Source organism: Ambystoma mexicanum, unplaced genomic scaffold (genome assembly GCF_040938575.1).
Source record: "Ambystoma mexicanum isolate Mex_15411 unplaced genomic scaffold, UKY_AmexF1_1 Mex_scaf57, whole genome shotgun sequence".
Taxonomy (NCBI): domain Eukaryota; kingdom Metazoa; phylum Chordata; class Amphibia; order Caudata; family Ambystomatidae; genus Ambystoma; species Ambystoma mexicanum.
This window is the reverse complement of record NW_027182474.1, coordinates 677,360-705,008: the sequence shown is the minus strand read 5'-3', so window position 1 is coordinate 705,008 and position 27,649 is coordinate 677,360. Positions and strand designations below refer to the sequence as shown.

General features: G+C 46.0%; 1 protein-coding gene across 1 annotated transcript in view; it reads left to right on the top strand.

Moving 5' to 3' along the window:
* The window catches only part of LOC138562528 (extracellular calcium-sensing receptor-like), a 108,052-nt gene that overhangs the window by 56,802 nt on the left and 23,601 nt on the right, over window positions 1-27,649 (top strand). The window contains exon 5 of the mRNA XM_069642774.1: window positions 19,401-19,628. Within this exon, the coding sequence (XP_069498875.1) occupies window positions 19,401-19,628 (228 nt within the window). The remainder of the gene's footprint in view (window positions 1-19,400; window positions 19,629-27,649) is intronic.

Below are 27,649 nucleotides of genomic sequence, written 5' to 3'. Positions count from 1 at the left end.
GGCATTTGCGCCCAAAACAAAAGTCAAAAGAAAAAAACAGCTGGACTCTAACAACCTTTAGACATTCCGCCTACACCATGGCACACCTTATCGTTAGACTTTATTACTGATCTACCTCCTTGTAATGGGTTTAACACCATTCTAGTTATTGTGGATCTTTTTTCCAAGATGGCCCACTTCATTCCTTTAAAAGGACTACCTTCAGCCTCAATCCTGGCCAAAGAATTCCTCGAAAACATTGTTTGCATACATGGATTTCCGTCCGTGTTGGTCTCTGACCGGGGCAGTCAATTCATTTCACATTTTTGGAAGAAATGTTGTCAATTGGCGCAAATCGACGTGAGATTATCGACCAGTCACCACCCCCAGACCGATGGTCAAACGGAGAGGACAAACCAGACTCTTGAACAATACCTGCGTTGTATGTTACATCAAACTGAGAGTAATTGGAAGGACATTCTTTGGATCGCCGAATATGCATACAATAATTCAGTACATTTTGGAACTGGACAAAGTCCCTTTTATACCCTGTATGGACACCACCCTCGAACCTCAGACCTTGACTCACCCCAACACTTAGAGATGCCCGCAGTGGACCATCTACACGCTACGATTACACAAGCCTTTAAGGAGGCAACTGCACATTTAAAACAAGCGAAGGAGAAATATAAGAAAGATGCTGATCGGCACAGAAGTGATACTCCACAGTACCAGATAGGGGACCAAGTATGGTTGGCCACAAAACACATACCTCTCAAGGGAACGTGGACCTTTAACCCTAGATATTTGGGACCTTACTTAAGGCCATTATCAACCCGGTGGCCGTCAACTTGGACTTACCTGCTAATATGCGAATTCATCCCATCTTTCATGTGTCACTTTTGAAGCCAGTGCAACCAGGGACAAGACTAACCAAGCCACCAGACCCCATCCTTATGGACGGGGAACCCGAATTTGAAGTTAAGAACATCCTGGACTCCAAGATGGTGAAGTCAAAACTTTCTTATTTAATCGACTGGAAAGGTTACGGACCACAGGAAAGGTCTTGGGAACCTAGTGACCACGTGCATGCACCTCGATTGGTGAAAAGATTCCACCGGAATTTCCCAGACAAACCAAAACCACGGGGAAGAACGACTTGAGGAGGGGCCTTGGGGGGGAGTGCTGTCATGATACCTACCCCCGGGGAACCAGACCAGGTCCAGCAACCCCAGAAGCAGGCATCAAATTATTTTGAGCAAGCCCAAAAACCCCTGCTAGGGGCTGTTTGGGTGCGGTCCTGGCGCCAGGCTCATATGGAGAGTCAGTCCTGGCACCATAGGCACCAGGCTCATAGAGTAGAACTTACCTGATGCAGACCATGCTGCAAGCTTACCTGATGCAGACCATGCTGCAGAGCTCCAAGCCAAATGAAGCTTGGAAGAAACAAATTTACCTAGGGACTATTTTTTACTCGGGTGGGGCTGGGGAGGAATACTTACCTGGGACTACTTTGGTGCCTATTTGAACCACGCCCGAAGAGCAGCACATGCTTCGCGTTATTCTGCATCCAGCAGCGTAACGCTCACCGTGTCTGCAAGCCTGCATCCAGGCTTCTGCCATGCCCGCCTCGAGTCTGCAGCTCCTAGAAAAAGGGAGGAACAAAAGGAGAAAAGGTTAGAATCAGAGCAAAACCTTCGATCTTTACCTGAATTCCGGATCCATTGCGCCTTCGAGCTGGAAGAAAGAAGCAATTTACGCGCGCCGCCTCGCCTGCTGCAGCGCCACGCTGAACTCACCGGCCTTCGCAGCATCCTCACGATCCACCGCATCCTTCTCCACGTTACCGCCTCACTCTGGCACCTAAGGGGTACACAAGAACAGCAAAGGTGAGCCAAGGGAATAAACAGAGGCAATAGTAACTACCCCCATAGATTTACCTGATTACCCCCGGGGGTACTACTCCTCTTCACGGGTCGGTGCAGTCTCCATTGCATCCTCGCCGTTCCCCGAACCCCTAAGGGGAACAAAAGGACAACAAGGTGAGACAAACAAGGGGAACTCTTCTCAACACAATAGACTTACAATATTTTTACCGCCGGGGGCATTATTCCCCAAACTTCTTATTTTCTCTCCACACCTGAATAAGGGAGCAAACAACAGGTTACATTCTGGCCTTATTTTTATTGACCTGTGTAGGATAAGCCAAATCCTTACCTGAACTTCGTCAGCTACCACGAGGAACTCTTCGCTGGGGTCAAGCTGCAAACTGCAAGGAATCGGACAAGAGTGAAAGTCAGACATGTGAACTCTTACGAACTACGTACTTTTTGGAGTCAATATTGTTCTGGAACTCACCGATTCCTTCGAGCCAGTGAAGCAACTGGTTATCAACGCGCCCCTGCGCTCAATGCAGGATGGAGATTTCATCTTTTCAAACCATCAGGTGAGACTATAAGAGGGGACATCAAAGGTGATCTGTGGGGAGAACAGCAGGGGTGGGGGGATTTGCGCTCAACTCCACGGGTGGTTAATTCCCTTTCTCCATTTATAGAAGAATATTCCTACGGGCCAAGCAAACGAAGCTAGGTGGGCCAGTCCAGTCCGTCATCTCGGCCCTACGCGTCACATTGGTGGAGACCGCAGCTGTCCAGTTCAGATCGCCGCCTCTGTAGGAGCCAGGGGAGCGTAACAGTTGTACAATTTCAGAAAAGGTGGGTATGAATTTCCGGTAGAAGTTGGCAAGTCCCAGGAAGGATTGAACATGTTTCACGGAAGTGGGGGTCGGCCAGGACAGTATGGCCTTTACCTTCGAGTGATCCATACCAATCCCTTCTGGACTAAGGACAAACCCCAGGTAATGAACAGAAGTAACGTGAAAGAGGCATTTCTCAGGTTTGGCCAGGAGTCTGTGTTCTCGTAGTCGTTGTAAGACTGCCTTCACGTGTTCTTCATGCTTTAACGTATCTTTGGAAAAAATCAAGATATCGTCCAGGTAGATGATGACGAAAAGAAACAGCATGTCAGAGAACACCCTATCCATGAAGCGTTGGAAGACTGCGGGGGCATTAGCAAGTCCAAAAGGCATGACCAGATGTTCGTAATGTCCAAAGGGTGTTCTAAAGGCCGTCTTCCATTCATCTCCTTCCCTAATATGAATCAAATGATAGGCACCTCTGAGGTACAGTTTCGTGAAGATGACAGCTCCTCTCGCTGCCTCCAGGATATCCGAGATCAAGGGTAAGGGGTAACGGTCCTTGAGGGTACACTGATTTAATCCACGGTAATCGAGGCAAGGTCTGAGTTCCTTGGTGTCTTTTTTGGGAACAAAGAACAGCGAGGCTCTGGCTGGAGATTTCGATGGTCTTATGGTGCCGTTTTCAAGGTTGTTGTCCAAGTATTCTTGGAGGGCCTTTTTTCCAGTTCGGATAGGATAAACATCCTCCCAAAGGGAATCACTGCTGCAGGCTCTGTGTCTATGGCGCAGTCTTCGGGTCTATGAGGGGATAAGGCCTGCACTATGGCTTTGAAAAGACATCAGCATAATCCTGATAAGCCCTTGGCACCTGAACGATGTTGGAAACCCTGAGTGTCTCTGATTGATCAGTGGGAGTAGCATTGGATGACATCAAGGAAGGACTCGAGGACAAACAATGAGAAAGACAATACTCTGAACCCAGAAATAAGGATCCTGCTGTTCAATTGATGTATGGATTGTGCTTCTGTAACCAGGACATGCCCAATACCATGGGGTAATGGGCTGATTTGATGATATCAAACTTGAGCAGTTCCTGGTGATGATTTATTGAAAGTCGTATTTCCTTGGTCTGTAAAGATATGGGTCCTGAACTGAGGGGTCTACCATCAATTGCCTCCACAGGTTGCATTGTATCCCGAGCTTCATATGGAATATGGTATCTAAAGACCCAATCTTGGTCGATGAATACTCCCATAGCCCCACAATCCACCAGAGCCAGAATGGGATAGGCCTCCTTCTTTGGTAATGATATGAAGGCTTGGAGAACCACTAGATTGTTCTGTCCAGGAGAGTTCAAGGATGGAATAGATGTGCAACAAACATCTCTCTCCCGACACCTCGCTCCATCTAGGATCGGAAGCTGGCATTTCCCGAACGCCGTGGAGGGGCTAGAGGACATTCTCTAACAAGGTGTTTATCCGAGGCACAATACATGCACAGGCCTGTGTGGATCCTTCTCATCCTTTCTTGTGGGGAAATAGGTCCACGGAAGGATCCTATTTGCCTGGGTTCCGGATCAATGTCAGGGGTTGGGGCAAGATCGGTTTTTAAAGAAGTCTCAAGGAACTTCTTTTGAAAGGGTATCTTGGTCTTTCTTCTTTCAGCCTTTCTTTCCTGGATTCGTAAGTCTATTTGCATGGCTAGATCCATAAGAGCCTGGAATGAGCTAGGACGAGCCACTCTGGCTAATTCATCCTTTATATCCTCATTTAGACCCCTGCGAAATAGAGTGAAACTTGATTCTGAGGACCAATCTGCTTCCTTGGCCAATTTTTTTAATCTAGTAATATACGTTAGCATATCCTGGGATCCCTGTTGGAAATCAAGTAACCGTTCCTGAGCACTATAAACCTGTTCTGGGTGGTCGAACATAGTTTTGAGTGCCTGAATAAATCCATCATAATCATCCTGGAGGGCATCTCCAGTGTTGACTAGGTGAGTGGCCCAGGTCAACGCGTTCCCTGTGAGGTGCGAGATTATGAAGCCCACCTTCGCCCTGGAAGTTGAAAAATAGTAGGGCTTAAAAGTAAAATGCACCAAGCAGGAATCCAGGAATCCACGTAAGGACTTTGCTGAGCCATCATATTTGTCTACCACTCCACCCAGTAACACACTCTCCTTGTTAGCGGAGTCGCGAGACAAAACAAGTTGCTTTAACGCGGCATTCTCGCTTTTTAGTTCTGCACTTCAGTTGTTAGTTCTTGCATGCCATGCATGAGGTCCTGGACTGCTTTCGCCATAGCAGTATCAATGTCGGTCGTTTGGTGTCTCAAACTGTCATAAATCTCCCCCCCCGTCTGACCTGGGATCGATTCTTGCTCTGTTCCACGGGAGGATTCCTCTTGCGGGTGGATCGGGTTTTGTATAGGCTCGCAAGAGTCTCGTCCGACTCCAGCGCACTTTCAGATTTCCAGGAAGGTCGCAGTCACAGGATGTCCAGGAAGGAAGTAGCAGTCGCTAGTTTTGAGGATTCCAGGAGCAGATTTAGAGGGGAAAGGTGGAATGAAAGAAGAAGGGACCAGGAACTAGGAATAGTGGATTCGCCGAACAGCACACACACGTCTAGTCACTACCTAGTGATAGCGTTGAGACGCGCGGGGCCGTGGGTGCGTGGCCAATTTATAGAACGTGCCGTGTCCGACGTAAAGGCTGGTGCGAGGCAAGTCACTTGGCACGGCCATGTTGGGAGTAAAAAGGAATACAAGCCCCGTCGCGATAAGGACCAGGAAGTCCAGAAAGGGCAAGTTCTATGGGTCATGACAGCTGCACACTGTGTTCTACAATAACTTTTGATACAAAAGGCACTTAGCTCTGTGGTTGAGTGCTGGCCTCCTGCCTGCGCACTCTCAGGTCCGGAGCTCGGAGCAGTTCAAATGCTGCAAGACAGTTTTAGTATTAGTGACCTGTGTTTACTCACATAGGTATAATACATCTCACACACATACCACAGTGAGGTATGCCACCTCTGGGTTTAGTTAGTCCTGGCACATGCACATTACACATTGGAGATACAATGCTGGCACATGCACACATCTGCTCACTGAGCTCAGTAGTACACAACTATAGCGATTGGTTCAGAACATGTAGCCCAAGTTCGCCACTCGCTGCATGTGGCTTAAAAGGAGTAAGATCCATAGTGCAGCCAAAGTTTTGCCGCACGTGGCCCAATATCTAAACACTACATGCTGCCAAAGTTTGCCGCATGTGGCTGCGATCAGAAATGCTCTCTGTGCTGCCAAAGTTTGCCGCACGTGGCTGAAGACACGTTTGGTAAATAAACGCTGCGTGCATTAGTCGTAATGGGTCATGGTAGCCATAATCGGCGTTGATTAAATGCTATGGAGCGCTGATAGGCACTTAGCTTTTGCCCCTAGCAGGGGACGTAATATGGCTGGGTGGTGCCCCCTGCGTGAGCCCCTCAACGGATTTGAAGTTCCAATGCTTCTCTGCTTGTTCCACACTCTCCCCCGTAGCTGCGCTTCTAATTCCCATGTGGGGGTTGATCGCTCGTTCGCTATGGCTTTGCTGCACTTATCTGTTTTATGTGAGGGGCTGGAATGCTGGTTCCTTGGGGCGTGGCCCCTCGCATGATCCCCATTGGCAGGAGCTCTGAAGAATGCGTCCGTTCCGGTCGGGAGCTTAAGCACAAGCCCTGTGCCTTTGTTCTTCGCGCATGCGCATGCGCAAGCCCCTCCTAACTTGGGAGTGGAAAAGTAGTTCCCGGCCCGGAGGCTGCTGGGAATTATGGTCCGGCGAGCCTTCTACCTGCAAAAGGGACAGAGAAGCCTCCTATAAGGCTGGAGGCTTTTCCTTTGGGTTTGTCTTGTTTTGTGTCTGTACCCTGGACCCCTCAGTAAGCCCTGACTCCCTCTTACAACTCCCTGCACCCTGACAGTGGTGTTGGATGTTGAGGAGACGATGCCCGGGTCCACATGCAAGAGAAAGAAAGCTGCAGAGATTTTTCCATCAACCAGTTGCACAGGGGAGCACAAGGGGGATTACTCACTGCCCTGTCAGCCACTGCAATGGGTGGAATGGAAACTGCATGGGACTAATTTAGCAGCAAGCCCTGGTCTGCGGTGTTGGACATAGATGACATGATGCCCGGGTCGACCTGCCAGAGAAATCGGCTGCCGAGATTTTACTGTCAACCAGCTGCCCAGAGGAGCGCAAGTGGGGAGAACTTATTGCCCGTCAAGCGCTCCGATGGGCGGATTAGATAGATGCAACTGAATGGGCCTAGTCTAGTGATGAGGACTGATCTGTGGTGTTGGATGTCAAGGAGATGATGCCCGGGCCCACCTGCAAGAAAAAGACAGCTGCAGAGACTTTGCCGTCAACCACCTGCCCAGAGGAGCACAAGCGGGAGAATGTACTGCCCCGTCAGGTGCTCCGATGGCCGGGATGGATAAACGCAAACTGCAGGGGCCTATTCTAGTGGCTAGCCCTGGTTAAAATTATTATTTTACAGGGAAGAGACAAAGCTCAGATAAGTAATTTACATACATAGAGCATAGAGCAAGAAGAGTGTAGGTAATAAACTCGGATTCCTAGTAAATATACCAGGCTGCTTTCAAAGTCACCACATGGTGCCCACAGTGTAGGTATACCCATCTAGTCATCGACTTACCTGGGAGTTGATTTCAATTAGCTCCAATACTTGCCTGCACATTGATCTGATAGTGTGCGTAGACATCCGCAGCCATCGTTCTCAGTGAAATAGTTCCAAAAACATAGAGAGAAAAGTCAGCCATACAAAAGAGGCACAATCCCTCCCCCGCCCACTCCAGTTGATTTCTGTTGTCTGATTTCCATGTCTCAGCAGGCTAACAGTTCAACCTATGACAAAGACGCACCAGCAGGAGTCCTCACTATTTCCAAACCCTCACTTCTCCTCAACTAACTGACCCACCTTCAAATCTCCAGTTACCTCACACTACACAGCTACAGGCTGCCTATCACTTGGTAATGTTATGCCCTCCAGTACCCGATTAAACTTGCCAGACCTAATTTGTATCAAAAGTGTGTATGCCGATTGACCGAAGACGCTCACATACCTCAGGCATCAAAACAACTCTACCTTATAAGATATACACAGTCTAATCACCTGACACTTTAAGACTAATCCAGCAATGAGAGGGTGTGGGTGGAGGGAGAGCAATAGCCGTGATACAGGTGAGAAAGCAAGGACCATTTTAGGGTATTTGGGGACCTGAGCACTGTTAGGGAGAATTCTCTGTTTAGGCTGAATTTCCTAACCTAGTGAGTCCCCCAGCAGCTTTGCTGGATTTCGGGAGTTTGTTTTTTCCATCCTGCCAAGAGTGAGACTCTTTTCCTCCCACTCTTGGACATGAATGTGTGTAATTCCTTTGAATGTCAATGTGTTCTATGGGCTATGGGGTCTTTTACTCCATAGGGTCTCATATGTTTTTCTATGTGTGTTACACCGCACCCTACGTGCCGCAACACGGGGGCGTCCTAGCGGATCCCCCACCATAGACTCCATACCCGGGGACTGACTACTGTCTCCCCGGGCATGTAAAGTCACCAATGGCTTTACTAGACCTAAATTTACTAACAGGACTAGTACCAACCATCTTATTGTGGACGTACTAGTAGGGGTAATTCGATTACTCCTGGATCTGTTACTCGAGGGGGCACTGTCCCGTCCCCCCTCGTCGAGTTTTGGCTGGTGGCAGTGGAAACTACTTGTTATGTTCGACCTCGAACATAACCCTATGGGATTCGTCCCATTGTTGGAGATTGATACTTTTCTTGTTAATCTCTAACGTACCACCGGTCTACTTATCCTAAATAAGTTTATCGGATGGTATTTTCTGCCAGAACTCGGTTTGTAAAATGGCGTCTGTGTTCGTCTCTGTGACTCCTAAACCAAAGGTTGAGCCCTTTGTTCCACTTTTGGCGGGCCTCTGTCCAGAGACCCTCCAAAGTGGTGCCGTTCTGTCTGGGTTACCACAGGGGTGCGGGAGGGGGTTTAGGCACCCTGGACCGAGTTGCCTTGCCAACTCCGGTCGCACTCTGGAGTGATTGGCCCAAGTGGTGAGCGTTCCCGCTCACCACTTAGCATGTGTTGATTGACAGCTAGGCTGAATGAATGGGGGTTTTCTGCATAAAAGCAGGGCTTTTGGGACTGGATCTTCAGAAGTCGCCACAGGACCTAAGAATCCGATGAGGGTAACGCTGAGCTGACCGGCACGACGACACTTCCGGTGGAGCCCTGCGGAACCGACTCACCACTTCCCGACGACAGAGGAGATCTCCCTGCCGGAGAGTCTCTTCCCCTGACTGGTGGGAACAACCAGTCCCCTTTGCTTTTTATTCGCCTCAGGACGCAGTGGTCGAATTGCCCGTGCAGAGCACCTCGGCAACCGGATAGCCACTACCCCTGAACCGCGACCAAAAGGTGGTGCCTTGTGACGGAGCACTTTGCGGCTGGTCTCTTCCCTGGTGGTGTACCGGACTTCACTTTCTTCGACGACGAGAACCTCTCTACTCTTGGCAAAGACCCGACGTGCATCCACCACCAGGAACAACTGCCCCCACCGGAGCTGCCCTCCACAACAAGGTACCGTGTCCGCCTGGCTTCCCTTTCTATCGGCTCGAGTGAGGTGTCTTAATCCTCTCCGTTCCGTTGGGTCGCCTCCAAGCTTTTCTCATTCTTTGTTCTGAACTGGTTCAATCTGCCGATAACAATTTGTTATAAAGACTTGAATGCATCTCCACTAGAGACTTTTTGGGACATCGCGCCTTGCCTCTCTCCGAGTGGGCCTGGCCTCTGAACTTTATGATCTATTGTGATTCTTGCCTTCCTGCCTTGCATTTTATCCGCGTAGGATTGAACTGTGTTGATTTCATAACCTGCCTATCTTTTTCTCTCCCGTCCTAACTAATATACGAGTGTCATCTAGGTTGAGGTATACACCTCTGTCTGAAAATAAGTGGTACCGGTAGAACCTAGAGTTGTCGATATATTGCTAGGGGGATTGATCGTTTTCTACTTAGTAGAGTAATTGTGTTTGATTTGTTTGCCGTGATTTGCCTTAGTGTTTTCCATAGATGTTTTGCTATAAATAAATACCTTAATATCTTTACACTAAGCCTTGTTGCGTGTTTGCTTGTCTTGCTGTGAAGAATTGTCCTATTTTGTATACTCCACATACTGCTCAACTCTTCTTGAGGGAAGTCTGACTTCTCAGCCACAGCTACCAAGTGAATCTGTGTGGTACAGACTGCTACCAAGTGGGTTCACCGCCAAACACCTGTAGTCCTAAATCTTTTGCAGTGGTCCCAGAGGGAACTGCACAGGTTTCCGCCTAACAAGCACTTCCCCCTCCTTGGAAATGCAACAGAAATAGAAATCTCTGGTCTCACAGGCTTAGCATTCCATGCACTCCACAGCTATTTGCAGATACTCAGCAAAAAGCATGGCATCTGCAGAGGATGCCCCCAAACTAGAAGACCCCCTTAAGCCTGAGAGCCCTCCGATAAGCACACATGACACTCATCACCACAGCAAAAGCAAACCACAACATAACCATCATTGAAGCCGCCAACAAGAGCAGATCGATCTTCAAGATTAACTGAATTCAGGATCATTACTCCGAAAGACCTGACCATCATTCTGGTAGCCCAAACCCACCAATACTAAAAACTACATTCCCCGTTCCATAATTGTGAAGATCATTAAACATGAAATACTCACACCATTTAACATCATCAATGCATCCTTCGCACGAGGCACTTTGCAAATGCACTGAAAATAGAACACGTCCTCCTCCAGCTGAAGAAACCCACACCAAATCCAGATGACCTACCCCACTTTTGCCCCATCATGCATCCACTCTACCTTGTCATAGAGATTGAACAGAGCATTGCCATCCTGTTGCATGAAAGTATCATTCGGCGCAATCTCTTTCAGGATTATCAATTACGTTTATGCCCACAATAAACTACCTAAAAGGTTGCCAACAAAGTTAAAGAAAATGCTCTATACTTCAGCGACAAAAGGGACCTGTACTAGCTCGGCTACTCTGCTGCCTTTGGCATCGTTGTCCATGAGACCCTCCTCAACATCCTTGCACCTGCATTGGTTTGCTGGATGCCTCTGCAACTGATCACTGCACGGGCATTGAGATACACCAAGACCCAGATATGAGACCGCTTTACCTAATCATCAATGGTACCTTTGACATGCGTCAACTTCAGCACTGTCTAATCCTCATTCAAGCTTGGATGCCAAGGTCCTACTTGAAGTTCAGTCCTACAAAAACCAAATGCATTCTCCCAGGAAACACCACCATAGAGGTCCAAGTGCAGAATTGGCATACTGGCATGAAGCTCTATGGATTTACACTTCGGTTCTCACCCACTGCAAACCCCCTTGGCTTGACTATAGTCCTTTCAATCAAAATGCACATCACTAAGAAGACCCAAGCAATACAGTACCCCTACACCCTTCTGTTATCCCCTGGGGTACCGCACTGCCTTACTTTCCAGCTAGATTTGTGCTTTATAAATCCCATGCATACATACATTCAAGATAGACATAGTTTTAGAGAGCCTGCACAAGATTGTCTTCACTTTCTCTCTGATGTTTTTTTTAGATGCTTCGGTTTAGAAATATCACTGTTAGACCATTAGTTGGTGGCTTATTTCCTATTTTGTTGTATCCAGTTCTTTCTGGTCCCTACTAAAAAAAGACAAGGTGGGGTCAATCCTAAACTGTAAGTGGATTTAAATCGAAGAATAAAATGGTTTGACCAACCCAATTGGAAGGACAATTCCTTAAATATAGACACGCATGTACTATGAAGAAAACAGCTTTCTACTAAGGAGATGCTGCTTGGTCAATATGTCAATTTATCTGGCCAGTCTATAATGAGAATTCTAGGTTGAGATATTTTAACCCAGGAGGAAGCAATGTGAGCAGTGGTCGAAGTGAGCGGGAGCGGTCGGGAGCGGGGCTCCTATGCTTTTTTAAATTACCTTGTACAGCTCCTATACTTTTATTTTAAAAAGAAACCGTTCCGGAACGGTTTTGTTTTAAAATAAAAGTGTAGAAAGAAGTTGAAACCTTCACTTTCAGTGCACTGCACTGAACGGTCCCTTAAACAGCAGGTGCAAGTATTTGCGGGGGTGTATTGTGTGTAGGAGGGGTTGTGGCAATGGGGATGTGGGGAGCAGGGGCAGGCCAGCAGGGAACCTAGTTCCACTACTTCTTTTCGTACACTTCGACCACTGAATGTGAGAATGGAAAAGAGAACATTACAGCCCAAGAGTAAAAGTGCAATATACAGGGGTGCTCTGCCCCTACCCAGTGATACGATGTTTGGAGGAGAGGATTTAATCAAAGATTAAATCTAGAGATGAGGCATGTGAGATTATTATTCAGTGTGAACCCAAAGACATTCATATCAGAGTGGCCTGATCAGAAGTATTTTGTCTAGGCTTGGTTTGCGAGGAACACATACTCAGTTTTGGTGAAGTTGGGATGTAGGTATGTGCTTGATAGTCTAATTTGAACAAGCCATGAGGTGTCTTTGACGCTGCTCAACTTTAGGTACAACTGTGTGTCATTGGCTTATTGATTTCCTAAGGGCTCTTATTAAATATTGTTTAGGTTTGGAGACATACAAGTGTACATTATTGTTCATTGGGCCTCATTATAAGTTTGCCAGTCTGGGAACTAGGGTACCGGTAAGCTTGCCGGTGCCACAGTTCCCACAGCGGCAAACTACGAGTTGTGCTCGCGGGTGCCTTTCTGCCCGCCAGGTCTGCACCTGCGAGCACAGCATGTTGGCTGCACCGGCACCTTTATAAACGGCGCCAGTGCATCCGACCTTCCCCTATGGGGCTGAATGGGAATGGGGGGCATCTTTTTTTCTGGTGCCCGCGAATGAGCAAATACCGGGTCCAGCAAGGCCGTAATGCCCCAGTAATTGCCCATTTGCGGGCGCAGGAAATATTCGAAAGTTTGGCGGCAGCCTGCCGGTTTTACCGTCAAGGCTACCGCCAAACTTATAATGAGGCCCATTGTTAGTAATATCGGTGCTATCCGACATCGCAAAACTGGACAAATATATAATAAAACCAGCAGACAAGGGTTGCAACATAGTCATAACGAATAAATCGGACTACATTGCTGAAGCGTATAAACAACTTAATGATGTGAATTGTTACGAAAGACTCAGTAATAATCCCATCAAACAGTTGGAAAGTGAAGTATTCAACTTCCTAACCAAGTAGCAACAAGCAGACATCTTAGAGGAAGAAATGGTGAGATTTCTATTTTCCAAGAATACCGTCATTCCTACTATCTACTTCCTCCCCAAAGTCCATAAGAATCCCCTTAAACCACCAGGGAGACCTTTTGGGACCTTGTGCGGGTCGTTACTGGAAAGTATGTCCAAATTTGTGGATGAGTGTTACACTCACCTGTCTCCCACAGGGGCGTCGATCGGACCCGGACAGCTGCAACCTCCTCCAAAGTGAAGCGTAGTGCAGAAATGACAGACTGGACTGGACCGCCTAATCTCGTCTGCTTGACCTGTAGAAGTATTCTCCTGCAAGTGGAGAAAGGGATTTAGCCACCCATGGATTTTAGTAATGGCACCCCACTGTTCTCCCCACTAATCACCACCGATATTCACTTTCAGTTAGCTCACCTTATGTTTGCAAATGATGAGCTCTCCATCCTGCGTGGAATGCAGGGGCGTGTAGATACCAGTTACTTCACTGGTTTGAAGGCGTTGGAAGAGTTCCGGATGAATATTGACTCCGAGGTTCCAGGCGAGAACCCGTAAGTATAAAGTTCAAAGAGTTCAATATGTTCGTTGTTCACTCTTGTACATTCCTTTCCTGTGTTGCAGCTGGGTCCAAGGGAAGATTGTCTTGTGGCAGCTGATGGTGTTCAGGTAAGAGTCTGTATTACCCAACACTGTCCAGTAAAATATGTGTGTGTTTAAATTGCTGGTTTCTCTCTCCTTACAGGTGCGGCGTAAGAAGTTGCGGTTTGTTACAGAATAATGCCTCCGGTTGTTAATCAGGTAAGTCTATGGTGGAGAGGTTGATTTGTTGGCTCTCTCGGCTCACCTTATGTTTCTTTTGTCCCCTAGATGGTGGAATTTGGCGGAGAAAATGATGGAGGCTTCCGCCGGATCGAAAAATGCTGTGAGGACTGGTGAGTATGGCGCGGCGCTGCAGCTGGCGATGCGACGAGTGTAGAATAATGTCCTTTTCAAGTCCGAAGACGTGATGGATCCAGAATTCAGGTAAGGATTGAAATAGTATCTGTTTTCTAACCTTTCCTTCTTCTTTCTTCTATTGCTAGGAGCTCTGGATTCGAGACGGGTGTGGCTGAAGACTGGATGCCGACTGCAGGCACGGTGAGCGTTACGCTGCTGGATGCAGAATAACGCGAAGCATGTGCTGCTGTTCGGGCGTGGTTTAAATAGCCTCCAAAGTAGTTCCAGGTAAGAAGTCCCTAGAACCACACCCGAGTACAAAATAGTCCCTGTAGTAAAATAGTCCCATCCAGGCCTCACGTTGGCTTGGATTCATTTGCAGCATGGTCTGCATGAGGTAAGTAAAGTCTACGAGCCTGGCACCTATGGCGCCAGGACTGATTTCTATTATGAGCCTGGCGCCTAAGGCGCCAGGACTGAACCCAGACAGCCCCAAGCTGGGGCTGTTGGGGTTTTATTAAATATCTGGATGCCTGCTCCCCGGGCTGATGGGCTTGATCCGGATGCCCGGGGGTAGGCATCATGACAATGAGGTTCTTTGCACATTTGTATCCACATTACCATCATATGTGAGAGACACTACTGATTTTCTGCTAATGATCGATGAACTTCCATGGGAATACACCTACTTATTTGCAACCATGGATGTAGTGTCTCTGTACATGTCAATTAAACACGATGATGGGATACGTGCTTGACAAAGCTTCCTCAATATGAGATCTCTTAATCATTTACAACATTCTCAAATGATCCTCGAAATGATCCAACTATGCCTAGAAAATAACATTTTAATTTTCAACAATCAAACCTTCCGCCAAACCCAAGGTACCGCGATGGGTACGACCTTCCCACCGTGCTATGCAAATCTTATGATGGGACATTGGGAGAAAACCACAGTGTGGGCAGACGCACATGAAAAATTCACTGAAGCAATTGTACTGTGGCTTCGCTATATTGATGATTTATTCATCATTTGGGATGGCACAGCTGAGTTGTGGTGTGAGTTTGTCAAATTGCTTAACACCAACAATTTGAATCTCATATTTACTGAACACCACAACAGACAATCAATTGTATTTCTGGACGTGCAGGTGAAGATTGTGGCACAAAAAAATGAGTCTGAACTGTATAGAAAAATTACAGGTGCCAATATTCCACAACACGCTAACAGTGCACATCCTAAGACCCTGCTATGGAGCATCCCTTATGGAGAATTCATCCGTATCAGGCGAAACTGCAGCAACATAATGGACTTCGATTTAGCCCAGAACTTCCTGCAACAACAGTACCCTAAAAAGATAATTGAAAGGGCATACCTGAAAGTCCGAGAAATGAATAGACACAGCATGCTAATAGCATCAAAGTCGGACCAAACTAAGAGAGACGATGAAAACACCACCAGACTGATTTTGACATTTGGAAGCCACACACCTATTATCAGACGGATAATTAAAAAATATTGGAAGGTGCTGAAAGCAGATAAAGATATTGGTAGCCTACTAAACGACCATCCAGATATCACCTTTAGAAAGAGTACTTCCATTAGAGACTTAGTGGTGAACAGCTATATGGCTGTAGAAAAGAGTGATGTTGGCACCAATTAGCTTTCTGCATCAGGAGGTGGCTTCATGAAATGTACCAGATGTAAGATTTGCAAATATGCAAACAACTGTAAAATTTACACTCATCCAATTTTGAAACATCTGGTTTACATAAAAAGCAAAATCACTTGCGAATCTGAACTGGTGGTTTATGTTTTGATATGCCCGTGCCTTAAATGGTACGTAGGAAGTACCAAATGCAAATTGAAGGTACGCATCCTACAACACATCAGAGACATAATTAATAAAGACTGTACATATCCTATGGCCAAGCACTTTTCCGAATTCCACAATGGGGACCCAACAAGTCTTACATTTTTTGGTATATATAGGGTCATTCCAAGCCCTAGAGGAGGTGACAATGAGAAAACACTCCAACAAGAAGAGACCACATTTATTCTTGATTTTGAGAGTAAGACCTATTTTGGCCATAATGTTGATGAGGAACTATACACCTTTTTGGGGACTTAATTATTGCATTATAGTAATAGAGTGCCCATCTAGTATCCATCATCATCAACGCAGAGGACCCTATATTATAATTCCTGATGTTTGGTTGTATGTTAAGGCTTTTTCTTTCTTTTCTCCCTCATTTAATGCTTATAACATTTTTTAATTTGTGGTGTATGGCTTCATATTCCATTCACTTTCTTATGGTAACTTGCAATAGATGGTTGATCATGATCACAGGCTATTTGCACGTTGAATTGGTTAAAAAGGACAATACACAGATTTGGAAAATATCTGAACATTTATCAACTGTTGCATAACATATATGGCATTGTATAGAATACTTTTTAAGTAGTTTCTTTTACATCTAGTAGGATATATTTATTGCAAATATGTGTTGCTGTATCCTATACCTGGGCTTTCCATTATGGGTCATACATGTGTCATTGATCATAGGAAGGCACTATGTACTTTATATCATGTCAATGCTGCTTTATGAATGGGTAACATTCACTTATCATATGAATGTAACTTGTACTGTATTAGCATGAACTCATGAACCCAGCCATGGCTCTCCTTAGTATTGGAATGCCCAAGGCACTTGCACTTTATAGTTTGCAATTTTGCACTGGCAAAGTAACTGTGGCATAATATATAGCACTATGCCATATATGCACATGTTTATTGAAGATTGTGATAAACTGTTCCAGTGCTGTTAAATACCTTTTTTAATTGTACAAGGAGCCCTATATCTTTCCATGGACTGGTAATATATGTTTTAGAAAAGGAAATAGCTTTTTTTAAAATGCACTATGCACTTTAAATATGACCCTTAGAAATGCGTGTTGCATTTCGTTACCGTTCAGCATCCTTGGTTATGCAATCAGTGGAACATGGTAGCCCTTTGAAACGTAACAGATAAAGCCCAAAACACACGGAGAAAAGGATGACGACTTTCTATCATGTCTTTTACAATGTAACAATGACAATAATATGTATGCCTTATTATGAACGTTGAAAATAATGCTTTCATTTTTTTAGCTAATCTTCTTCGTTTTCTGTGATATGGGTAAGCTTGGCCTTGATAACCCAATCCAATATGGCTACCAACCATAGATTGACCTTCTTTGTAAGTCACCTCTTCTATGTTTATCACTATGGTGTGGTGCTGGGTTTGAAAACAAACTCCCATAGGGGGAGGCGTAACTGTGAGCAAGCCACTAGGTTGTGGCGAAACGCGTAAGGGTGCCGTCTGGCTAATGGTTTTACTGGGAAACTTTCCTTTTTAAGAAACTGCTATGAATTAAATAAAGGCTGTTCAAATGCACACAACTTGTGCAGTTTATTTTTCAACTCGTGCCTTGAGATGAGGTAACTTGGAACCTCATGTTTGGAACTGGATGGTGAGGAGTGCAGCTCGAGGGAATAGCATTTTCTATGCTATTCTAAATGGATATATATATATATATATATATATATATATATATATATATATATATATATATATATATATATATGTATATATATATATATATATATATTGTTACTATTAAAAGGGAAGATGAAAATTGTGTTGTCCCCTGTGTGTATGGGTTGGGTTACTACCGCCTGCTCTGAGGTACGTCCGTGGACACATGATACAGTTGACAGACTTTGGAACTGCTGCATAGTGTGCAGAATCAGTTTTTAATGTAAAAAGGTTTATAGTTGTTTGATATAAGTAAAAAGAGGAATTATTAATAACTTGTATACAGTGCTGTAACATCATGAAACATAGGGACTTATAAAAACCATTGACATTCAGGAAAAATAGTTATTTAAAAGGATGTTATGGTTAAGTTGTAGCAATATAAAACCAATCAAATTCAGTGCAAATTGTTTTTAAACGGATGTTATGCTTACAAGTAAAATTGATTACAAGTAAAACAAGTAAAACCGAAGAAATTTGCCAGTTATGGTAAGCTATGCACCGTCATGCTCTGCTAAGACTAACACCCCGGACATCAAAGATGACATCACAAATGTGAACATGGGGCCAATCACCTGTAAAAACCCCCGCTTAGGGGCTCAGCCCTCACTGTACTTGCGTATACGTAGGCTCGGGCTGGTGGCCCGTTACCGGCACGGTACACCCTCGTAGGTGGGGTAATTGCTATATTTTCTAAGGGAGTTCTGAGCTTACACTGTTAAAATAGAATCAATGCTTTCACCAGATTTGCCTTTTGTCTGAAGGTTTGGTGGGGCAAAGTCTTTTTGGAGAGTTGCATAAAGACATAGCTTCTCCTCATTAGTCAATTCACCTGGGGGGGTGGGGAAAAGGATAGCAATGAGTCAAAGCTTCACCGTACAAGCCGCCAACTGCTGCCACTCCTTACCTCCCTCAATTAGATTGGAACCTTCCTTCAATACCTTCAAAACCAGCGGTAAACTCTGGCCTACTGATAAGCCTAATAACTGAAGTTCTGTCTCCCAGGTATCTGCATTGCAACTTCTTTGTTCTGATGGTGCTTTGACGATCATATCCCAATTGTATTTATTGAAGGCCAGACCTCCCTGTAACCACGGTCGACCTCTCTGCCAATGTCCTATGTATGCCTTTTCTGTGTAAGTATGTTTTTTTTGCAACATGTTTCTCCAGTGCCCAGGTACCTCAGGGTTAGGTGCGCGATACAAATAATAAACAAATACAAAAAAATACTAAAGGATCCCTATGCTCCATGCTTCATGCACACTAGCACAGATGGCAAAGCCACTGGATGGTTGACTGCTAGGAATGGTCTTGCCAAAAGGTAGGATTTCAGTTCTTTAAGAGCCATTGAAACATAGGGCTGCTGTCCGCCATCTATTTCTGGATTTTTGCCCAGCATTGTTTTGATGTTTAGGAGATGGTTGGCCCATTTTCCTTATGTGCTCTTCGTCTGCTGAATGTCCACGTACAACCTGAAAACTATTCCATGATTGATGACTACCCTAGGCAGTCATGTTGACATTGATAAATAAATTGAAAGTGAGCCCTGTGATGCACCAACATGTGTTTCTGTTAAATGCTTAGGTCTGCCAGGTGAGTACTTTCCCTCCAGCTCCCATGTTCTGTTGCAAGAGGTTCAGGAGAATGTTGTGGTCGACTTTGCAGTAGGCAAGGATACTTAAGGCTATAGGTTGCACATCTTCCGGCACTCTCTGAAGTCCATCCATGTATCAGTAGGCAAGAAGATCATCCTGGCTATTTTGAGTATCATGATTGTATGCACATTAAGAAGGTGACAAAGGAGGACACGCAGACTTAAATGTAACATTTCTACAGTCATTTGCTGATTTACACATATCTTCGTCCTTCAAATTTTGTAGATTCTGCATTACCTGAAAAATCTTCACTCAGAACCTGGGAGCAAGGTTTCAGTATCCTTTGATGTGAATGGAGATGTCCCTGCCTCCTACAACATCCTGAACATACAGATATCCCAGAATGGGGACTTCAAGACCATAAATGTTGGAAAACTGAGTCCCAAAGAAACAGACTACAGAGATTTTGTCATCAATACGAGTGCTATTCACTGGACTGATGGGTCAGCCAAGGTGTGGGCTCAGTATTTTATTTTTCAAGACGTTTTAGCTTAGGTTTTGTTTTTCATCTAACAATCTGATTCCTCCTTTTCTATGATCTCTGTTTATCTCTTTCTTTTCCTGTCTCTTTGTGCCTTCTCTGCTTCTCTAACTAGCATCCTCATAAGCCCCTAACCAGTGTGTTGCCAGTCCCCATGCCCCTTCTGGAGTGTAAACCTGCACCACTCCCCTTTTTGTGGGTCTCTAAAAAATGTGAATATGAATTCTTGCCCATATGCCTCTGGGTCCTTAAAGCATGGTCATGGCTCTGCTAGCATTCAGTGAGTAAGTTATAATTGACACTTCTGGACTGTTCCCCTATACCATATTTATCTTTATTACAATTATTGGAGAAAGACTTTATTAAACATTAATTCATCACATTACATTATATAAATTAAAATACCACAATCAGTTATCACAAATACACAAGATCAATAGTGCAGGTAACACATATAAAAACAAAACTGATACATGACTGCCCAAAGGGATTACTGGAGCAGCACGATTGCTATACTCGCAGCCTGTTGCCCAGTTGAAGTGCTACCATTTTCTCCTCAAGATCCGTGCCCTGCGCAAAAAACAGGCCACAGCCTCCACAATTGGAGGGGTAATTGATTGGCCCAGGAATTCCACGGCACTGGGCCATGACTTGATCCCTGCCTCCAGCAAGATGGGCCTTAGGTATATGGACCATAGCCACTGAAATGGCTTACAAAATAACATCAAATGTGAAATTGACTCCTCGAGGGCACCACACAAGGGGCATCTGGCAGAACCAAGGCCGGTCCATTTGGCGGCAAAAGTGCTAATAGGCAGTATACCTAATCTTACCCTCAAATTTAGTGACCTTGCAGTGGCAGCCTGACCTGATCCAGATAGGATTTACACCCATATGTGTATCTGTGAGCTAAATAGGCGGTCCCCAATCTTAACTTTGAGGCCTCAAGAATGAGCATTTCCCTAGCTCTGTGTTTTATTAAGGGCTTCATTTGGTACCAGCTCAAATTAAAGAGCCTGCCTGGCTCATTCCAAAACGCACCCATTTTCAGGTAGAGTAGAACGTTTTTTATTTGTTTAAGACATTTCAATCCACTTGCACCTTCCAGTGACATGATTTCTACCAGTGCCTCCCTACAAGGTTCAAGTGCTTGTTTCATCCACAATCTGGCCCAGAGGAAGACAGGCCGGTAAATAATGCATAGGCTCAGAGGGATTGTGCCACATTCCAAATGCACCAGTGCAGAAGGAGCACTTGGAGGTAGATGCAATAATTAAAAAAAAAAGTTATTTTCTCTTACTAGGAGGGCCTTTACATTCACGTACCCACATAGCTCTAAACCGTAGAGGGCGGCTGAGACTGCCTGCCTCTGATATAGCTCTAATGCCGTTGAAATTGCACCACTCCTATCATGATTAAAGAAAGCCAAGATTCATCCGCTATATTTGGTCAGCCCGGCTGTCGCCCTTGCTAGCTGGTGGGCCCATCTGGGGCTAGCCTAAATTCTCACCCCCAGATAGGGAAAACTTTCGACTTGTTCTATTTCCTGGTTGTCAATTGGAATTTGGAGCGCAACACTTTTCCCGCGTTTTCGTTTGATAATCATCGACTTTGTCTTAGCTGTATTTATGCCAAGACCCTGCTCCCTAGACTTCCTTGAGAAGAGAGATTGCTAGAAATTCCTTTAGGCCCTGCGGTGATGTGGCTATTAGCACTGAATCGTCTGTGTAGAATAATGCCGGGAACTTGGTTGTATCCAGCTTCAGGCAGTCTTAGCCCCCCTCACTAGTCTTCAATTCCTTGTATATGTAGATTGAAAAAGAGGGGGGCCAGGGCACAGCCCTGCCTGACTCCCACAGCCACCTCAAAGTATGCAGTTTGTTCATAGCCCAGATTATAACATACACGAGACATAGGGCCTCATTACACGGAAGGCGGTAAGCCATGGCGCTATTAGCGCCATGGCTGCCGTCGGTACCTTACCGGGTCCGCCTTGGTAGATGGCGGAATTAGCGACATATTCCAAGGTGTGTGGGGGCGCTAATTCCGCCATCCACCGTTGCCCCTTCACCGTTGCCAGTCAGCCCCATAGGGCTCCATGTTAATGGTGAAGGTGCTAATTACGGTACCGCAAATTGCGGTACCGTAATTAGCACCAAGGTCCCTTTGCGGGTCCTGTACTTAACGCCTGTAAAAAACAGGCGTTAAGGGAGGACCCGCAAAGGGACCTCGTAGTAAGGCGGTAAGGGTTTACCGGTACCGGTGCCCTTACCGGTACCGGTAAACCCTTACCGCCTTCCGTGTAATGAGGCCCATAGTATTGGACTATAAAGCTGATGTAATAACTATCAGATGCTCTGGTACTTTCCGCTCTCCCTGTTCGCGGGACACAGAGTCAAATGCTGTCCTAAGGTCCACGAATAGGACGTACAAATGCCTTTTTAGTAAAACCGTGTATTTTTGGATGATTAAAAGTAACATGAGACACTAATCTATTCTACCCTGTCCCTTTTGCAATTCTGCCTGGTGGACGCTTATTATCCGTTTATGGACCACCCCAATCTGCGATATTTCAGGATTATTTTTCCAAACAGTATCCCAGCTGCATCCAAGAGGGATATAGGTCTAAGATTGGCCGGGGTGTCCCTACCTCCCTTCTTGTTTCCCGGGATGATGACTTTCCCTACGCCATGAATCTGGGATCCTGCCTGTGTATATCACTCGCCTAAAGACCTGGAGTAATTTAGCTGCCCAGGTACTCGGCTCGTCCTTATAAAGATGCAATGGTATTAGGTCTGGGCTGGCCGCCTATCATTTTTGGATGAGACTAAAGCTTCCTCTGCGTTCTGCAACGCGGTACATAATGGATTACTACCGGAACCACCTTCAATGGCCAATGAAAGGGTTAAAGGGGAGTCTGTAGCATAAAGAGTACAATAATGTGCCCTCCGCCTGTCTCTCCCTATACTATCTATCTAGCTTTTGGGGGTCCCCCTCAAGAACACTATTGGGAACGAGTTTCCATAACAAAACATTGTTTCTCGACTGCCATGCATTGTGCAATCCCACCCATATCCCTTTTAGATATTTGGTCTTTCAATCATAGAGTAGATTTTTATAATGGGTTCTCAATGAACGAAGCAGGTGTTTATCAATCCCCAAGGGATCTCTGAGGCATTTTTCTATATCTTTCTTTGCCTCTCGACAGTGGCCATCCATCCACCCCCCCCCCCCAAAAGAGAGTTTACTCTTGCATTTCCCCCAGACCCTGAAACATATGGTTTCACATTTCTTTTTACATTTCAAATTCTCTTCGTTTCTGGGTTACAGATTATCTTGACATTGGCTAAGATTGGTATATATACACTTTGCTTCAACTCAGGGTTTAGGATCTTAGCCCATTTCAATGATCTTCATGCAAGGTCGTTGTTCCTGTTGGGACCCTGCGTAGTGGCTTTCCTGCCGGCATCTTCATTTTCCAGTTTCAGATGCATGGCCAGCGGGCGGTGGTCACTTTCAGACCTATCAATTACACTGAACTCACCTGCCACTGCGCACGCTGACGCTGATATGTAGTCAATTAAGGAGGAGCCGTTCACTCCAAAGAAAGTTTTTTTTGGCTGGTTGGTCTGTAACAAACCTTCCATTACAAGCTCAAAGCTCAAGTTTGTACACAATTGTCAAACTGTTAGCTACAATGAGGTTGGGCCGGGTGCCACCCGGTCAGGAATATCCCAGGCTACGTCTTGATCCGCCCCCAACAATCCTTCAAGCAACTTGATTGGCTCCAGTTGCAGGTTAAAGTCACCCACTACCATGAGAAAAGAATGTTTTGGGCCCGTGGCTTTGTTGACGGCTAGCGCCTTCTGGACTGATTCAATACAGGCCAGTCCTGTTTAGCCCATACAGGCCAGTCCTGTTTAGCCCATACAGGCCAGTCCTGTTTAGCCCGCGGGTCTGTTATAATATCTCTGCAGAATTAAATTTAATTTACAACATAAGAACATCTGGGGACAGGGTGTCTACCATCTTCACCTCCCAGTCCATAGAAGAATCGATTCAGATCAGAAGCCCCCCCTTGGCCTGCCTTTCTGCCCCTTCGTGGCCAGACTACAAAAGGACTGGTAACCATAAAACATGGCAGGATCCACGGACCACGTTTCCTGCAAAGCAAATATATAAAAGCCACTAATAAAACCAGTCCATGTCGGGTCGACCATTCGCCTGCTCACTCCATCTATGTTTCATGAGGGCAGCCTGAGGCCCTGGGTGCCTCCCGCTAAGCACAAACCTTGATTGTGTCAGTTGGATTCCTTCAGATGTAGTTGACTCAGGTTAGGGGGCTGGTGGTAGCCAACAGGCTGGCAGATCTCCCATAGTCTTCCCCCACTGGCCAGTAACGGGTCAGGACCGTAGCCGGGGCCAGTAAAGGGGGCCATCCTCCATTGCTGCTGCAGACATGCCATTGTGGCAAGGGGTGATCATTTGAGGACTGCAGTTGGCAGACTGAAAGGGCGAAGACCATAGACAGTAGGGTTCCTGCACATGTAGATAATAGAGAGACAGCCACTGGTTAACCTAATTCAATTGAAGCCCAATTCTGGGCACTGTTCCACTTAGGTAGTTCGATTTGGGATATGTTGCTGCTGCGAATTGAAGATAACTGCGGAATAGCCCCCCATATAGACAACAGTGAGGAACGGTTCAGATCTTGGTGCAAGTTGCTCCAGTCTCACTGATCTGTAAAGCAGAGAGTTTAGTTGTGCCACATTGTTACTTTTGTGGACTCCAATAGGACGCGCGTTATAGGGATGTAACTTCTGGTTGATGCCAGGTAGATTTAGAGAATAGCCCTCTGTAAAAAAGTGTTGAGGCCTTGGCAAAAAAAATGCGCCATCCACGTCCTCGTAGATCCCACTTCCTCATTGTATGGTACTTCGATTCTGCTGGTTGCTGGGGTGTTCTGCATTGAGATCAGGGATATGGCTTGTTCGCGGGCCTGGGAGGATCACCTGCCTTGCTGTCCCATCCCCTGGGCCATTGTAATAGACCTTTGATGGAAGCTCAGGGGAGGAGGATCACAGTGCGGGAGAGATGACAGTGTTTGAATGTGTGCCATCCCAGACAATACCACTGAGGATACCACCTCCTCTTGGGGGTGTATTCGAGTACTTTGTCCTACCGGTAGAAGCTGGACAATAGACCGGTCGCAATGGTTGCCCACAGAGATTTACGAGCAAACATCAGCTGCTCCACACTTAGGACCTCGATCGCATATTCCTCTATTGCAGCCTCAACATGTAGGAAGTCGTTCGAAGGACAGTGTTTGGATCGGTTCTCCTTATCGGCTCAGGGAGCTGCGCTCTTGCAAAAACAGGGGATGGGACCTCTGTCGGCATCATATTGGGTTGAACATGTTTCCCTTGTTGATCCCCTGTTACCGGGTAGAGCCGGGGACCCGGTATTATTGAGTGGACTTTTGCATTGGCTATTGACCTTGACTCCTGAGGGGAGTGTTAGAACATCTGCTTGGGTGTTAAGCAGCATCTTCGAGGATATCAGGGATGTCACAGATGTTACCATGGCCGCAAAATCACTGTCGATATAGGGAGCCTACTGGCTTGAATTTGCGGCCACCATATTAGGCTCAATGCTATACTAACACCAGTTGCCAGGGTAGGGTTTACCATGGCAGAGGCCATAGAGTTCTGCCTTAAGTTCTCACACATCCGAAGAAGAGATCCATTGTTGACAATTGATGGCAGACTGTGATCTATGTTATTCACAGAGTCAATGGCAGCAGCTGTACCCTCATCAGTCACACCATCTATCACACCTGGCATACCCGTGGGGGGAAGAGCATTAAATGGGTTTGGTATAGAAAAAAAGAGGGCAAGCCCAGTCAAGTCATAGAGGAGTCTTCAAAATACCCAGTAATCAGCCTTTCGGCCCCCGTAGAGCCATCTATTTTTGCTCTCATAGTTCGGAGAGCTGATGTTATCTTGCCTCTGGATTTAACAGGAGACCTGAGACGCTTCCCCACCGTCCAACCCCTTTTGTCAGACTCCCACTCCCTGCCTATGTTTCGTGTTTCACCTAATGTTCCTTCATATATGTGTTTTCCTCATCATGTCTGTGCTGTCATGAGAAATCCTAATACTACTAATAATAACTATCCTTAAATTGCTTACTGCTTATGAGATTATGTGCCTCAAATCACACTAACACATGCTATTATCCCTCAAACCAATGGTGTCTTATTCTACCCCTTTAAATCCTGAGAAACTGTCATGGCTCCTTCCATTTATTCCCTTCACATCTAATGTTAACATCCCAATTAGTAATAGCCATCTATTGTAGGGTTCTGCCATTTTAAAATCCTGTCCAGAGCCCGCATACACCGCCACAAACGGTTGCCAAAATGTCTTGACAAGTCATAGCAGCGTTGAATTTGTAGACTGGAAATGTCACTGTTTTGAAGGTATTTGTACTGTTGTAAGTCCAAGATCCCTTCAGTAATGGTGAATAACTGTACAATACAAAGATAAAGATGGAATTAATCACGTAACAGCTTATTTTTGCTGTTTGGCACGTTTGGCAAGATTCGCAAACATAGCAATCTCCATGGTCATCCCCTTAATAATAATGACCCTTATATTCTTTTGGCAATGGCAATTCTCTGCTACACCAATAAACCATTCTTTCTGAGTGGAATCCCCTTTCTTCTGCAGGAGGGGCCATAAAGGTTTGCCTCTCCAGGCATGTGTTTCCCCATCAGTGTAATGCGCGTCCCACAGGGAATCCATGGCAGGGATGATTGACACTTCCCCAGCTGTGCTTGGGACCTCAAGTGGAATATGCAGTTGTGTCTTTGGTGTGTCTGTGCTCTGTGAGGATGCTTCATCTGTGTATTGATGTAGGAGAGGAAAGGGTATTTATATTGCCTCTCCTGGTCTATGGTGGGCCTAGGTACAGCTTATGGCAGAGGGTTAGTATGACTGGTAAAATAGATAAGAGAAGTTATTGATTGATTCATGATTGAGAATGTGTACCGTGAAAAACACCAGAATTGTATGAAGCAGAAATGTGGAGAGTTGGGAGTCCAGAAGGTAAGCCTCCTGTGGAGAGTTGGGAGTCTAGAAGGTAAGCCTCCTGTGGAGAGTTGGGAGTCCAGAAGTTAAGCTTCCTGTGAAGAGTTGGGAGTCTAGAAGCTAAGCCTCCTGTGGTGAGTTGGGAGTCCAGAAAGTAAGCCTCCTGTGGAGAGTTGGGAGTCCAGAAGGTAGGCCTTCTGTGGAGAGTTGGGAGTCCAGAAGGTAAGCCTCCTGTGGAAAGTTAGGAGTCCAGAAGTTAAGCTTCCTGTGGAGAGTTGGGAGTCCAGAAGGTAGGCCTCCTGTGGAGAGTTGGGAGTCCAGAAGTTAAGCTTCCTGGGGAGATTCAGGAGTCCAGAAGGTAAGACTCCTGTGGAAATTTGGGAGTCCAGAAGGTAAGCCTCCTGTGGAGAGTTGGGAGTCCAGAAGGTAAACCTCCTGTGGAAAGTTAGGAGTCCAGAAGGTAAGCCTCCTGTGGAGAGTTGGGAGTCCAGAAGGTAAGCCTCCTGGGGAGATTCGGGAGTCCAGAAGGTAAGCCTCTTGTGGAGAGTTAGGAGTCCAGAAGGTAGGCCTCCTGTGGAGAGTTGGGAGTCCAGAAGGTAAGCCTCCTGTGGAGAGTTGGGAGTCCAGAAGGTATGCCTCCTGTGGAAAGTTAGGAGTCCAGAAGTTAAGCTTCCTGTGGAGAATTGGGAGTCCAGAAGGTAAGCCTCCTGTGGAGAGTTGGGAGTCCAGAAGGTAAGCCTCCTCTGGAGAGTTGGGAGTCCAGAAGGTAAGCCTCCTGGGAAGATTCAGGAGTCCAGAAGTTAAGACACCTGTGGAAATTTGGGAGTTGAGAAGGTAAGCCTCCTGTGGAGAGTTGGGAGTCCAGAAGGTAAACCTCCTGTGGAAAGTTAGCAGTCCAGAAG